Source organism: Lutra lutra, chromosome 6, assembly GCF_902655055.1.
Source record: "Lutra lutra chromosome 6, mLutLut1.2, whole genome shotgun sequence".
In the NCBI taxonomy this organism is placed as follows: Eukaryota; Metazoa; Chordata; class Mammalia; order Carnivora; family Mustelidae; genus Lutra; species Lutra lutra.
The window spans coordinates 10061794-10076878 of NC_062283.1; the positions used below are offsets into that span (position 1 = coordinate 10061794).

Here is a 15085-nt window from a genome sequence, read left to right on the forward strand (position 1 = left end):
CTCTTGTCCATCCTCGGCGATGACACAGAGACACACCCATGGGAACCAGCCCAGGGCCCACACTCATTACCTAACTTGCTGAGGTCAAGCCTCTCCCCAGCCCTGTGTTCCAGGAGAACCAACCATCCCAGTCACATTTGCCTAAATCCCAGCATGGCAGGCCCATGTCCCCCCCAAAAGCCAGTGCAAACCCTACCCACACCGCATCACCCCAGCCTTGAGGTTTTTGAGGCCTCGGTTCTGGTGGCAGTGATGACGGTCCCATTTCACAAGCAAACCAGAATACATCCAGTTAAAATGCACCACATCAGGCTAGGAACCAAACACTGCCCACAACAGGTGAAGAGGGCCTCTGCAGAGGACTATCCTGAAGGATAAAGTGTCCAGGAAACACCTGCAGAGTGCTCACAAGCACACACTGGAGACAGTCCCAGAAGCGCCAGGCCTTGGGGAACAGGAGACACTACAACAGCAGGGGACCGCAAGACCTCTTCCTCATAAGACCATTACCCTCAAAAACAGATGGAGCTGATTTTCCCAACACACATAAACAGGCACAGAGACTTAGACAAGATGAGAAGACAGAGGAATGTGTCCCAAATTAAAGAAAAAGGACAATGCCACAGCCAGAGTTCTAACAGAAACAGAAGTAACGTGCCTGATAGGGAATTTAAAGCAATGATCATAGAGATACTCACTGAACTTGAGAAAAGAGTAGAGGACAACACTGAGACCCTTGACCCAGAGGAAAGGAATAACGTGGCAGAGTGAACTGAATTGACAGAATTAACAGCAGGATGAAAGAAACAGAGGAGACAATTAGTGATGTAGAAGACTGAGTAATGCAAAGTAATCAAGCTGAACAAAAGAGAGAAAAGACTTATGCAAATAAGAATAGACTTAGAGAACTCACTGATTTCATCAAACGTAACAACATTCCTATTATAGGAGCCCTGGAGGAGAAGGAGAGAGAGAGAGAGAAAAGGAGGCAGAGAATTTACTTGAAGAGGTAACAGCTGAGTGGCACCAGGGTGGCTCAGTCAGTAAAGAATCCTACTGTAGATTTTGGCTCATGTCATGGTCTTAAGGTCATGGGATCGAGCCCCAAGTCGGGCTCTGCACTCAGTGTGGAGTCCACTAATCCCTCTCCCTCTCCTGGCCAGCGCATTCACTCTCTCCCTCAAGTAAGTAAATAAATAAAATCTTATTTAAAAAAAAAAAGAAAGAAAGAAAAGAATAGCTCAAAACTTCCCTAATCTGGGGAAGGGAAGAGATAACTAGATCCAGGAGACACAGAGAACCCCCAGTAAAATCAACAAAAGCTGATCCACACCAAGACATACTATAATTAGAATGGTAAAATATAGTGATAAGGAAAAAATATTAAAAGCAGTAATACCAATGAAGATAGTTATGTAGAGAAAGGAAACCCCAAAAGGCTAGCCACAAATTTTTCAGCAGAAACTTTCCAAGCCAGAAAAGAGCAGTGTGCTATAGTCAAAGTACTGAATGGGAAACACATGCAACCAAGAATACTCTTTCCAGCCAGGCTATAATTCAGAATGGAAGGAGAGGTAAGGAGTTTCCCAGACAAACAAAACCTATAGGAGTTCACGGCAACTAAACCAGCCTCGCAAGTAATATTACAGGGGACTTTTTGAGTGGAAAGGAAAGACCAAAAATGGTTGTATGAGGGTAGGAAACACACAAGCAGTAAAAATGAGTATTTCTGTAAAAAATTAGTCAAGGAGAACGCAAAATAAAAGGATGTAAAACATGACACCCTATACCTACAAACATGGGGAAGACAGGAGAAAAGACTGGGTTCAAACCTAAATGACCGTCCACTTAATAGAGACTACTATAGGACTAAAAGGTTTGTACAAACTTAATTTTTGGTAACCACAAATCAAAAACCACCAGCAAATATGCAAAGAACAAAGAGAAAGAAACCCAAATATATCTCTAAGAAAACCAGCAAACTATGAAAGAGAAAAAGAAAGGATGAGAGAAAAGCTTCAAAACAAATGACAAAATAATGAAATGGCAATAAATACGCATCTATCAATGATGACACTGAATGTACATAAACTAAATGCTCCACTCAAAAGACATAGTGTGACAGAATGGATTAAAAAACAGGACTTGTGGGGCGCCTGGGTGGCTCAGTGGGTTGAAGCCTCTGCCTTCAGCTCAGGTCATGATCCTGGCATCCTGGGATCGAGCCTCGCATTGGGCTCTCTGCTCAGCAGGGAGCCTGCTTCTTCCTCTCTCTCAGCCTGCCTCTCTGCCTACTTGTGATCTGTCTGTCAAATAAATAAATAAAATCTTAAAAAAAAAGAAAAAAAAAAAAAACAGAACTCGTGTACATGCTGCCTAAAAGAGACTCATTTTCGACCTAAAAGCACCTGCAGATTTAAAGTGAGAAGATGGAGAAACATTTATCAGGCAAACAGATCTAAAAGAAAGCTGGAGTAGCAATACTTCTATTGGACAAAATAGACTTTAAAAGAAAGCCTGTAAAAATTAACAAGTCAGGGAATGACAGATGCTGGCGAGGATGCAGAGAAAGGGGACCCCTCCTATGCTGTTGGTGGGAAAGCACGCTGGTGCAACCACTCTGTAAAACAGCATGAAGCTTCCTCAAAAAGTTGAAAATAGAGCTACCCGATGACACAGAAATTGCACTACTGGGTATTTACCCCAAGATACAAATGTAGTGATTCAAAGGGGCACGTGCACCCGAATGTTCATAGCAGCAATGTCCACAATAGCCAAACTATGGGAAGAACCTAGAAGTCCATCAACAGATGAATGGATAAAGAATACCTGGTATATCTATACACAATGGAATACTATGCAGCCATCAAAAGAAATGAAATCTTGCCATTTGCGACAACATGGATGGAACTAGAAGGTATTAGGCTTAGCTAAATCAGACAATTATCAGATGATCTCCCTGATATGAGGAAATTGAGAGGCAACATGGGGTGTAGGAAAAGAATAAATGAAACAAGATGGGATCAGGAGGGAGACAAACCATAAGAGACTCTTAATCTCACAAAACAAACAGAGAGTTGCCGGGCAGAGGGGGGTAGGGAGAAGGTGGTGGAGTTATGGACATTGGGGAGGGTATGTGCTATGGTGAGTGCTGTGAAGTGCATAAATCTGGCGATTCACAGACCTGTACCCCTGGGGCTAATAATACATTATATGTTAATTAAAAATAATAATTAAAAAAAAAGAAAGCCTATAGTAAGAATCAAAGAAGGACACTATAATAAAGGGGACAATCCAACAAGAAAATATAACAATTGTAAATATGTATGCACCCGCGGCACCTAGGTGACTCAGTTAAGTGTCCAACTCTTGGTTTGGGCTTGGGTCACAGTCTCAGGGTCAAGGGGCTGAGCCCCACGTTGGGGTCCTTGCTCAGCTCAGAGTCGGCTTGAAATTCTCTGTCTCTCCCTTCCTTTCTGCACCCCCCTCGCTCTTTAAAATAAATAAAATCTTTTTTTTTTAAAGATTTTATTTATTTATTTGACGGACAGAGATCACAAGTAGGCAGAGAGGCAGCAGAGAGAGAGGAGGAAGCAGGCTTCCTGCCAAGCAGAGAGCCCAATGCGGGGCTTGATCCCAGGACCCTGGGATCATGACCTGAGCCGAAGGCAGAGGCTTTAACCCACTGAGCTACCCAGGTGCCCCTAAAATAAATAAAATCTTTAAAAAGTATATATTTATGCACCCAACATAGGAGCTCCCAAACACATAAAACAGTTAATAACAAACATAAAGGACTAATCAATAATACCAAAGTAGTAGGGCACTTTAACACCTGACTTACATCAATGGGCAGATTATCTAAACAGGAAGTCAACAAGGGAACAATGGCTTTGAGTGTTACACTGGAACGGTATGACAACAGTATCTCTTAAACTCTTAAGAGATACATTGAGAACATTACATTCTAAAGCAGCAGAATACACATTCTTTTCAAGTACACATGGAACCTTCTCCAGAACAGATCACATATTGGGCCACAAAACAAGCCTCAACAAATTGAAAAGATCAAAGTCACACCATACATCTTTTCTCACCGCACTGCTATGAAACTAGAAGTCAACCCCAAGAAAAAATCTGGGAAGGGCACATGGACATGGAGGTCAAGTAACATGCTATTAAACAATGAATGGGTCAACCAGGAAATACAAGAAGAAAATTTAAAAGTACATGGAAACAAATAAAAGTGAAACACAATGATTCAAACCTTTGAGACAAAGCGAAAGCAGTCCTAAGAGGGAAGTATATAGCAACAGAGGTATACCTCCAGAAGCAAAGAAAAAGCGCAAACAACATAACCTTACACCTAGAGGAACTAGAAAAAGAACAACAAATGAAGCCTAAAGCCATCAGAAGGAAGGAAAAAATAAAGATTAGGGCGGAAATAAGTAATATAGAAACAAAATATATAATAGAACAGATCAATGAAACCAGGAGCTGGTTCTTCGGGAAAAAAACCAAGAAACCAAAAAAACAACCAATGAAATTGATAAATGTCTAGATGGACTCATTAAGAAAAAAAGAGAAAGGACCCGAATCACAAGCGAGAGAGAAATAAAAACTAACCTTACAGAAATATAAATAATTGCAATGGTACGTTATAAAAAACAATATACCAACAAATTGGACAACCTAGAAGAAATGGATAAATTCACAGGAACCTATAGCCTACCAAAACTGAAGCAGGAAGAAACACAAAATTTGAACAGACCAATTACCAGCAAAGAAAGTGAATCAGTAACAACAAAAACAATAAAAACTCCCAACAAACAAAAATCCAGAACCAGATGGCTTCACAGCTGAATTCTACCAAACATTTATTTTTTCTTTTTTTTTTTTAAATTTTTTTAAAAGATTTTATTTGAGAAACAGAGAGAGCACAAGCAGGGGGAGAGGCGGAGGGAGAGGGAGAAGCAGATGCCTCGTTGGGCAGGGAGCCTGACATGGGGCTCAATCCCAGCACCCTGAGATATGACTTGAGCTGACGGCAGTCATTTCACTGACTGAGCCACCCAGGCGCCCCTCTACCAAACATTTAAGGAAGAGTCAATACCTATTCTTCCCACACTATTCCAAAAATTAGAAAAAGAAGGAAAACTTTCAGATTTATTCTGTGAGGCCAGCATTATTACCCTGATACCAAAACCATATAAAGACACCACAAAAGAGAGAATTATAGGCCAGTATCTCTGATGAACATAGATGCAAAAATCCTCAACAAAATACTAGCAAGCCAGATCCAACAATACATTAAAATAATCATTCACCATGATTAAGGGACACTCATTCCCGGGCTGCAAGAGTGATTCGATATTAACAAATCAATGTAATATATCACATTGATAAGAGAAAGGGTAACTACTATATTCTCATTTCAACAGATGCAGAAAAAGCACTTGACAAAGTACAATATCCACTCATAATAAAACCCCTCAGGTGCCTGGGTGGCTCAGTTGTTAAGCATCTCCCTTCAGCTCAGGTCAAGATCCCAGGGGGTCCTGGGATTGAGCCCCGCATCAGGCTCCCCCTAGGTGGAAGCCTGCCTGCTTCTCCCTCTCCGACACCCCCTGCTTGTGTTCCTTCTCTTGCTGTATCTCTGTCAAATAAATAAATAAAATCTTGAAAAAAAAAAAAAAACAACCCTCAACAAAGGTTTAGAGGGAACGTACCTCAACATAACAAAGGATACATAGGAAAAACCCATAGCTGGTACCATCCTCCAAGGGGAAAAACGGACTTGCCCTTTAAAGATGAGTAAAACAAGGATGCCCACTCTCACCATTTTTATTCAACATAGCACTGGAAGTCCTAGCCACAGTCATCAGACAACAAAAAGAAATAAAAGGCATCCATATAAGTAAGAAAGAAGTAAAACTTTCACTGTTGGCAGACGACACGATGCTACACACAAAAAACTCAAAAGACAACAAAAAAAACCGCCAGAATGGTCAACAAATTCACAGGATATAAAATTAATCTATAGAAATCTGTTGCATTTCTATATGCCAATAATGATGAAGCAGAAAGAGAAATTCAGAAAACAATTCCATTTACAACTGTACCCAAAATAATAAGATACCTAGGAATAAGAATAACCAAAGCAGTGAGAACCTGTACTCTGGAAACTGTAAACCACTGATGAAAGAAACTGAAGATGACACAAAGAAATGGAAAGACATTCCATCCACATGGATTGAAAGAACAAATACTGTTAAAATGTCCAGACTACCCAAAGCAATCTACAGATTTAATGCAGTCCCTATCAAAATACCAACAGCATTTTTCACAGAGCTAGAACAAGCAATCACAAAATTTATATGGAACCACAAAAGACCCTGAGTAGCCAAAGCAATCTTAAGAAAAGCGAAGCTTGAGGTGTCACAATTCTGAACTTCAAGTTATATGACATGGGTGTAGTAATCAAAACAGTATGGTACTGGCAAAAAACAGACGCACTGGGGCGCCTGGGTGGTTCAGCGGGTTGGGCCTCTGTCTTCGGCTCAGGTCATGATCTCGGGGTCCTGGGATCCAGCCCTGCATCAGGCTCTCTGCTCAGGAGGGAGACTGCTTCCCCCTCTTTCTGCCTGTCTCTCTGCCTACTTGTGATCTGTCAAATAAATAAATAAAATCTTAAAAACAAAAACAAAAAAACAGACGCATACATTAATAGAATGGAGAAACCAGAAATAAACCCACAATTACACGGTCAGTTCATCTTTGACAAAGCAGGAAACCTATCCAATGGGAAAAAGTCTCTTCGACAAACGGTGTTGGAAAAAGTGAACAGCTACATGCAAAAGAATGAAACCAGGCTGCTTTCTGACACTATACACCCAAATAAACTCAAAATGCATTAAAGAGCTAAATGTGACCTGAAACCATAAAAATCCTTGAAGAGAACACAGGCAGTAAATTCTTCGACATTGGCCATAGCAACATTTTTCTAGACATGTTTCCTGAGGCAAGGGAAACAAAAGCAAAAATAAACTATTGGGACCTCATCAAGATAAAAAGCTTCTGCACAATGAATGAAACAGTCAACAAAATAGTCAGCCTACTGAATGGGAGATGGTATTTGCAAAAGACTTAGCTGAAAAAGGGTTAGTATCCAAAATATATAAAGAACTGATACAACTCAACACCCAAAAAAATAAGCCAACTAAAAGTGGGCAGAAGATATGAACAGACATCTGTGCAAATACCATATCCAGATGGCCAGCAGACACATGAACAGATGTTCCACCTCATTTACCAGGAAAAGGCAAATCAAAACCACAATGAGGTATCACCTCACACCTCTCAGAATGCTAAAATCAAAAACACAAGAAACAACAAGTGTTGGTGAGGATGTGGAGAAAAAGGAACCCTCTTGCACTGTTGGTGGGAATGCATACTGGTGCAGCTGGTGTGGAGAACAGTATGGAAGGTCCTCAAAAAGTTAAAAAGAGGAGCACCTGGGTGGCTCAGTGGATTAAGCCTCTGCCTTCCGCTCAAGTCATGATCTCAGGGTCTTGGGATCGAGCCCCGCATTGGGCTCTCTGCACAACAGGGAGCCTATTTCCCCCTCTCTGCCTCTCTCTCTGTCAAATAAATAAATCAAATCTCAAAAAAAAAAAAAAAAAGTTAAAAACAGAACTACCCTATGATCCGGTAATTGCACTAGTGGGTATTTACCCAAAAAATACAAAAACACTAATTCAAAGGGATACATACACTTGTTTGTTTACTGCAGCATTATCTACAATTGCGAAATTACAGAAGAAGCCCAGGTGTCCATCAGCAGATGAATGGATAAAGACGTGGTATGTACACACAGTGCAATATCATTCAACCATAACAGAAGAATGAAATCTCGCCTTTCGTAACAACACGGATGGATCTAGTGAGTATATGCTAAATGAAATAAAAGTCAGTCTGAGAAAGACAAATACCATATGATTTCACTCGTATGTGGAGTTCAAGAAGCAAAACAAACAAGCAAAGGAAAAGAAAAGAGAAAAACAAACCAAGGAATACACTCTTAAATATACAGAACAAACTGGTGGTTGCCAGCGGCGAGACAGGCAGGGGAAGGGAAAGAAGGATGGGCATGTAGGAGCGCATTTATGATGACAAGTACCAAGTATGGAATTACTCAATCACTAGATAACATACCTGAAACTAATATAAAAAAAAATTAGACATTTTAAATACTAATTGCCACATGTCAAAAAAAAAAAAAATATATATATATATACCAGTATACCAACTATGTCAGATTCCCAATTGCTCAAACACATCCATTCATCCCTTCTTCCTTACTAAAAGGATCCTGGTTTTGTTTGATTTTGCTCAGTTACACTTCCTTTATCTCTACTGTTGTTCACAGCGGTTGTGTGATCCCGTTCTAGCAATGAGATGTAAAGAGAAATCCACTGTTGAAACTTCTGGAAGGTTACTGTTTTACCAATAAAAGAGGGAGCAGCACAGCTGGCGCACCCTTCTCGGCCTCTGCCTTTCTCATCTTTTCTGCTTAGAATCTGCACACAATGGCTGACAGTGCAGCAACCATCTCCTGGTGGGACTGGAAACTAGAACAGAGACTTCCCTGGGCAGCCACACCAGCCCTGGACAGGCTATTTCCAAACTGCTTATCATGAGGAAAAAAAAAAAGTCCTCAATTGGTTAAGCCATCACAATTGGGGTCCTGTTATACATAGTCTGATGCAATCCCAATAAAATGATCAATACAGGGGCACCTGGGTGGCTCAGTGGGTTAAAGCCTCTGCCTTCGGCTCCGGTCATGATCCCAGGGTCCTGGGATCGAGCAGAGAGATCTGCAGAGAGTCTGCTTCTTCCTCTCTCTCTCTGCCTGCCTCTCTGCCTACTTGTGATCTCTGTCTGTCAAATAAATAAATAAAATCTTTAAAAAAATAAAATAAAATAATCAATACAATAAATGAAAAATACATACCATCACTCTTTAGTTACAACTAAATTAACCGATTCATTAATTCCAAAGGAAAACCGACAGAGATCATACCTTAATAGTAGTATTCAATTTCATACCACATCTGTAGGTCCTTGCTATCTGTGGAGTGAGATGGATTTCCTTGGTAAGCTGTCTCCATTTTCTGCACTCGGGTTTTGTACACTGAACCTAGATGGAAAGCAGTATGTCAAGGTCAGTGAGTTGGCTAATCTTGAGCTAGCATGGCCATCCTCCTCCACTTGCTCTGCCATTTTCCCACAAGATCTGACCAGCCTTTTTGTACTTCTAAGTACTTTTTCCTCCCCCTTGCATCACCATCACCCACATAATCCACGTTTACCCCATTGGGGTAATGACTTCTGATTCAATACTAGCTCAGGCAGCAGGAAAGTGCAAAGGGGATGTGAACACTGTTGTCAGAAAGGCTTTCCAGCTCTTAACCTAAGGAAATGATCAAGAATTAAATTTAGTCAAAAAGTATCACATAAATGCAGTGTGATATTCTGAATGGGATCCTGGAACAGTAAGGAGAACAAAACTGATGAAATCCAACTGAAGTCTGTAATGTTGTTATTAGTAACATACCAATGGTAATTTCTGAGCTTTACATTATGGTTGGTGGATGGTAACATTAGAAAAAACTGGATGAAGGATATATGGGAATTCTCTGTTACTATCCTTATAACTTTACTGTAAAATTTAGATTCCAAAATATAAGATTTTCTTTTAAAGTGTGCAAATATGCAGATGGAAAAAATTAAGCTGGATGCCTACTTCACACACATACAAAAATTAACTCAAAATGGGGGTGCCTGGGTGGCTTAGTCAGTGAAGCATCTGAGTCTTGGTTTCAGCTCAGGTTTTGAGCTCATGGGTTGTGAGACTGAGCCTTGTGTCAGGCTCTGGACTAGGTGGGGAGTCCACTTGAGACTCTCTCCCCCTCTCCCTCATCTCCTCCTCCTGCTTATGTGAACTCTCTCTCTAAAATAAATCTTTAAAAAAAAAAATTAACTCAAGATGAATCAAACATCTAAATGAAGGCCTGAAGTGATAAAAATCTTAGAAGAAAAAGATCTTCGTGATCTCAGACTTGGCCAGATTCTTGGATAGAACACCAAAAGTACAAACAGCAAAAGAAAAAAACAGATAAACTTCAAAATAAAAAATTTTGCACATCAAAAAACTATCAAGAAGTGAAAAGACAACCTACAGGAGAAAATATTTGCAAGTCATATATCACAAGGGTTTAGGATCCAGAATATATAAAGAACTCCTACAATTCAATACTGAAAGATATAAACAACTCAACTAAAAATGGGTTGTTCAGGGGCGCCTGGATGCCTCAGTCGTTAAGCGTCTGCCTTTGGCTCAGGTCATGATTCCAGGGTCCTGGGATCCCGTCCCGCATCAGGCTTACTGCTCAATAGGAAGCCTGCTTCTCCCTCTCTCACGCCCCCTGCTTGTGTTCCCCCTCTCACTGTGTCTCTCTCTGCCAAATAAATAAATAAAATCTTTAAAAATAAATAAAAATGGGTGTTTAAAAAAGATGCTTTTATTTATTTTTGTCTAATTGCTGCATAAAGAAATAAAAGGCATCCAAACTGGTAAGGAAGAAATAAAACCATCACTATTGGCAGATGACATGATACTATATATAGAAAACTCTAAAGACCCTACCAAAAAACTACTAGAATAAATGAGTTCAGGAAAGTTTCAGAATATAACATTAATATATAGAAATCAGTCATGGTTCCACACGCTAATAATGAAGTGGCAGCAAAAAAAATTAAGAAGGGGCGCCTGGGTGGCTCAGTGGGTTAAAGGCTCTGCCTTTGCTCAGGTCATGATCTCAGGGTCCTGGGATCGAGCCCCACATCGGGCTCTCTGCTCAGCGGGGAGCCTGCTTCCTCTTCTCTCTCTGTGCCTGCCTCTCTGCCTACTTGTGATCTCTCTCTGTGAAATAAATAAATAAATCTTAAAAAAAGAAAAGAAATTAAGAAAACAATCGCATTTATAATTACACCAAAAAGAATAAAAATACCCAGGAATAAACTTCCCTTAGAAAGTGAAAGACCTGTATTTTGAAAACTATAAGACGTTAATGAAAAGAACTAAAGAGGACACGGAAAGAATGATATACCACACCCATGGAATAGTAACAGTAATACTGTTAAAATGTCCACCCTACCCAAAGCAATCTACAGATTTAACACAATTCCTATCAAAGTACCAAAAGCATTTTTCACGGAACTAAAATAATCCTGAAATTTGTATGGAACTATGAAAGACCTCAAACAGCCAAAGCAATCTTGAGAATGAACAACGCTGGAGGTATCACCATCCCAGATTTCAAGATAAACAACAAAGCTGTAGTGTTCAGAACACTAAGGTACCGGCAAAAAAACACAGAGGTCAATGGAACAGGATAGAGAGCCCAGAAATAAGCCCATATTTATATGATCAATTAATCTACAACACGAGGCAAGAATATGCAATGGGGAAAAGACCATCTCTTCAATAGATGGTGCTGAGAAAATTGGACAGCTACATACAAAAGAATGACACTGGACCACTTTCTCTCACCATACACAAAATAAACTCAAAATGGATGAAAAGATCTAAATATGAGACCTGAAACTGTAATACTTCCAAAAGGAACCATGGGCAATAAAGTTCCTGGACATTGGCCTTAGCAACGTATTTATGGATAGGTCTCCTGAGGCAAGGGAAACAAAAGCAAAAATAAACAATTGGGACTACATCAAAATAAAAAGCTTTCGCACAGTGCAAAAACTATCAATAAAACCCAAAGGCAACCCAGTGAACAAAAGACATCTGCAAATGATATAGCCAGTAAAGAGTTAATATCCAAATTATATAAAGAACGTCTACAACTCAATACCCAGAAAACAAATAATCTGATTAAAAATGGGCAGAAGACCTGAATAGAATCTTTTTTCCAAAGAACACCTACAGCTGGCCAAGAGACCCATGAAAAGATGCTCAACATCACACATCATCAGGGAAATGCAAATCAAAACCACAATGAGATCACCTTACACCCATGAGAATGGCTAGTATTAAAAAGACAAGAAATAATTAGTATTGGTGAGAATGTGGAGGACAAGGAACACTCATGCATTGTTGGTAAGAATGCAAATTGTTGCAAGCACTGTGGAAAACATACGGAGTTTCCTCAAAAAATAAGTAGAATCACCATATGATACATCCAGTAACTCCACTCCTGGGCTATCTACCCAAAGAAAACAGAAACACTAATTTGAAAAGATACACGTGCCCTATATTTACTGTAGCACTAACATAGCCAAGATTTGAAAACAGTCCAAGTGTCCATCAAGAGATGAATATAAAAGAAATGATATATATACACACAAAGGAATATTACACAAACCTAGAGAAGAATGAGATTTTGTTATTTGTCACAACATGGATGAACTTAGAGAACAGTGTATTAAGTGAAATGAATCAAAAATAAATTTTGGTTTTGGTTACATGTGGAACCTCAAAAACAAATGAACAAAAAAGCAAAAGAGACTCTTAATGACAGAGAACAAACTGGCTAGGAGGGTAGAGGGAGGGTGAAACAGGTAAAGGCAATTAAGAGCTACAAACTTCCAGTTACTGCTTAATTAATAAGTCACAGAAACAAAAAGTATAGCGCAGGGAATATAATCAATAATTTTTAAAAAATGGGCAAAAGACTTGCACAGGTATTTCTCATTACAAAAACGGGAATCAAAACCACAATGAGATACTCCCGCCAGGGGTATCTATCACTGATGCCTACCACAATAGCTAGAATCAAAATAATGGGAAACAAGAGTTGGTGGACATGTGGTTTGAACCGCTACACAGTCCTGCTGGGAATGGAAACTGTGTAGCAGTTTGCTATGGAAGAGTCTGGCAGTCCCTCAAAGGGTTAAACAGTTACCATACAACCCAGTAGTTTTATTGCTAGGTATACGCAAAACAGAACTGAAAACAGGTATTCAAATATTCATGCACAAATGTCCACAGGAGCAACTGTATGCAATAACTAAGAGGGGAAAACAACCCAAATGTCCAACAACGAATCCATCCAACGGAACAGTACCCATGAAAAGGAATGAGTTACAACACAGATGAACTTCAAAACCATGATACCACATGAAAGAAGCCGGTCATAAAAGGTCATATACTGCATGATTCCTTCATATAAAACATCCAAAATAGGTATCTCACCAAGATCTGTGGTTGCCAGGGGTTAGGGGAGAGGGAACAGAAGATGACTATTCGATGCGCGCCGGCTTCCTCTGTGAACGGTGCAAATGCCTTGGAATTACCATTAGGTTGCACAGTATTATCAATGTACTAAATGGCATTAAATCGTGCACTTGAAAATGGTTACTTTGGGGGCACCTGACTAGCTCAGGCAAGAGCTTGTGATTCTTGATCTTGTGGTCATGAGTTCGAGCCTCACATTGGGTGTACAGAGTACTTAAAATAATAAAACTAAAAAAAAAAATAGCTAAGTTTATGTTATGTGAACTTTGCATTGATAAAAAAAGAATTTTAGGTGTGTAAAAAAGAAGCTCAAAATTACCTATAATATTTTAAAAATTAGCAAATCACTTATTAAATAACATAGTTACCTAATAGATACAATCACTAAATTATATTGTCAAAGAACGGCTAAATAGAAAAGTAAAATTAAATCAAACTAAAAGCTACAAAAAATTATACACAAAGTGTGATTTTCGACCTAACTAGGATCTGTACGCTTCTTCTTTGTACTATGTGAATTACCAACGTTTCCAACAGAAATAAAAAATGTGATGTTTTAACAGACCCAGAAAGAAGAATAAGTGTAATAACAGAAAGATTTCCTAAAAATCAGTCATGTCATCCATTCCTGTCTTTCGCCCCACAGATGTTTTCCAGGACAATACACCGTTACACTGTTTACCCAGTAAGGGAGCTGCTGGTCCGCCATGAAAGCTTTGGGACTAGGTTCGGTTTTTCCATTGCTAGTCCATATTTTTTTCCAGGCCATATATTTGTCATATCCATCCTTATGGCTGAAAAGAATAAAAATAAATATATCAAGCTAGAAGTTCACCAGGGTTTCCAAACAGGAGGCAGGTCAGCAAGTCTTCTGTAAAGGATTTAATTGGCCGTATCATAAAGAGAGGGCAAGTTATCTCAGCCTCCTTCAAACGGGTGATCAGGAAGGGTGCGCTCCTTCTAGTTTAGTATAGAAAACTAGGAAGACAGGATGGCTCCCCATCTGTCTGGCACCCCACAGTTCTCAGCCTCCTCCCCCAAATCTCTGCATTACTGGCCCCATGCACAGTCACAGAACAGCAGAGCAGGGCCCAGATTTTTCAGAACCTGCAGACTAGAACCTCACGGCAGGTGCCTTCTGAGCCCCCAATGTGCACACACACAGCACCCACACACCCAGCCACCGCATGAGAGTTCTGCACAGCTCTCGTCGGCTCAGACATGGCTGAAAGGGTGGAAAAATTCAGTAAGCCCGGGGGCTTCCTCTGCAGGTCCCCCCGCTCTCCCGCCACATCCCCTCCGCCACATAAGCTCCAACAATTAGGGAACAAACCTTCGGTAGTAATGGTCAAAGCATTCATTACAGAAATGCTCCCCGCAGGAGAGGTGATACCATCGGGACGTGTAGCCGTTTTTGGCACATCTGAAAATAGCAAAAAATGTGTAGCTTTGGTAATGAGTAAGCATTCCTTCTCGCTTTTTCAAAACAAGTCTTAAGCACATCCTAGGAGCCCATTTTGTATCATGTCCACTTAGAATCCTAACAGCTGAGAGCAGATGACCGGGAAACTTAAAAGGACGTTAGATCCACAATAAAACCTGCCGAAGACACAGGGACTTAAAGACCATCAGTACCTAACCCAGCTGGCCACAACCACGAGGGTTCGAGGGCCTGGGGCTCAGAAGTTTTATTGAGACTCCCCCAGGGCAATGAGTTTTAGGACATGAAAAGGAGTGTCGCCGTGCGTGCTGCAAGCAGCACGGGTACAA

At 40.2% G+C, this 15085-nt stretch overlaps 1 protein-coding gene across 1 annotated transcript in view; it reads right to left on the reverse strand.

Moving 5' to 3' along the window:
- Positions 1 to 15085, reverse strand: part of KDM1B (lysine demethylase 1B) — a 62377-nt gene that overhangs the window by 40863 nt on the left and 6429 nt on the right. Inside the window, exons 4-6 of the mRNA XM_047734997.1 lie at positions 14649 to 14738; positions 13998 to 14109; positions 9083 to 9199 (exon numbers count right to left, since the gene is read on the reverse strand). Coding sequence (XP_047590953.1) covers positions 9083 to 9199; positions 13998 to 14109; positions 14649 to 14738 — 319 coding nt within the window. The remainder of the gene's footprint in view (positions 1 to 9082; positions 9200 to 13997; positions 14110 to 14648; positions 14739 to 15085) is intronic.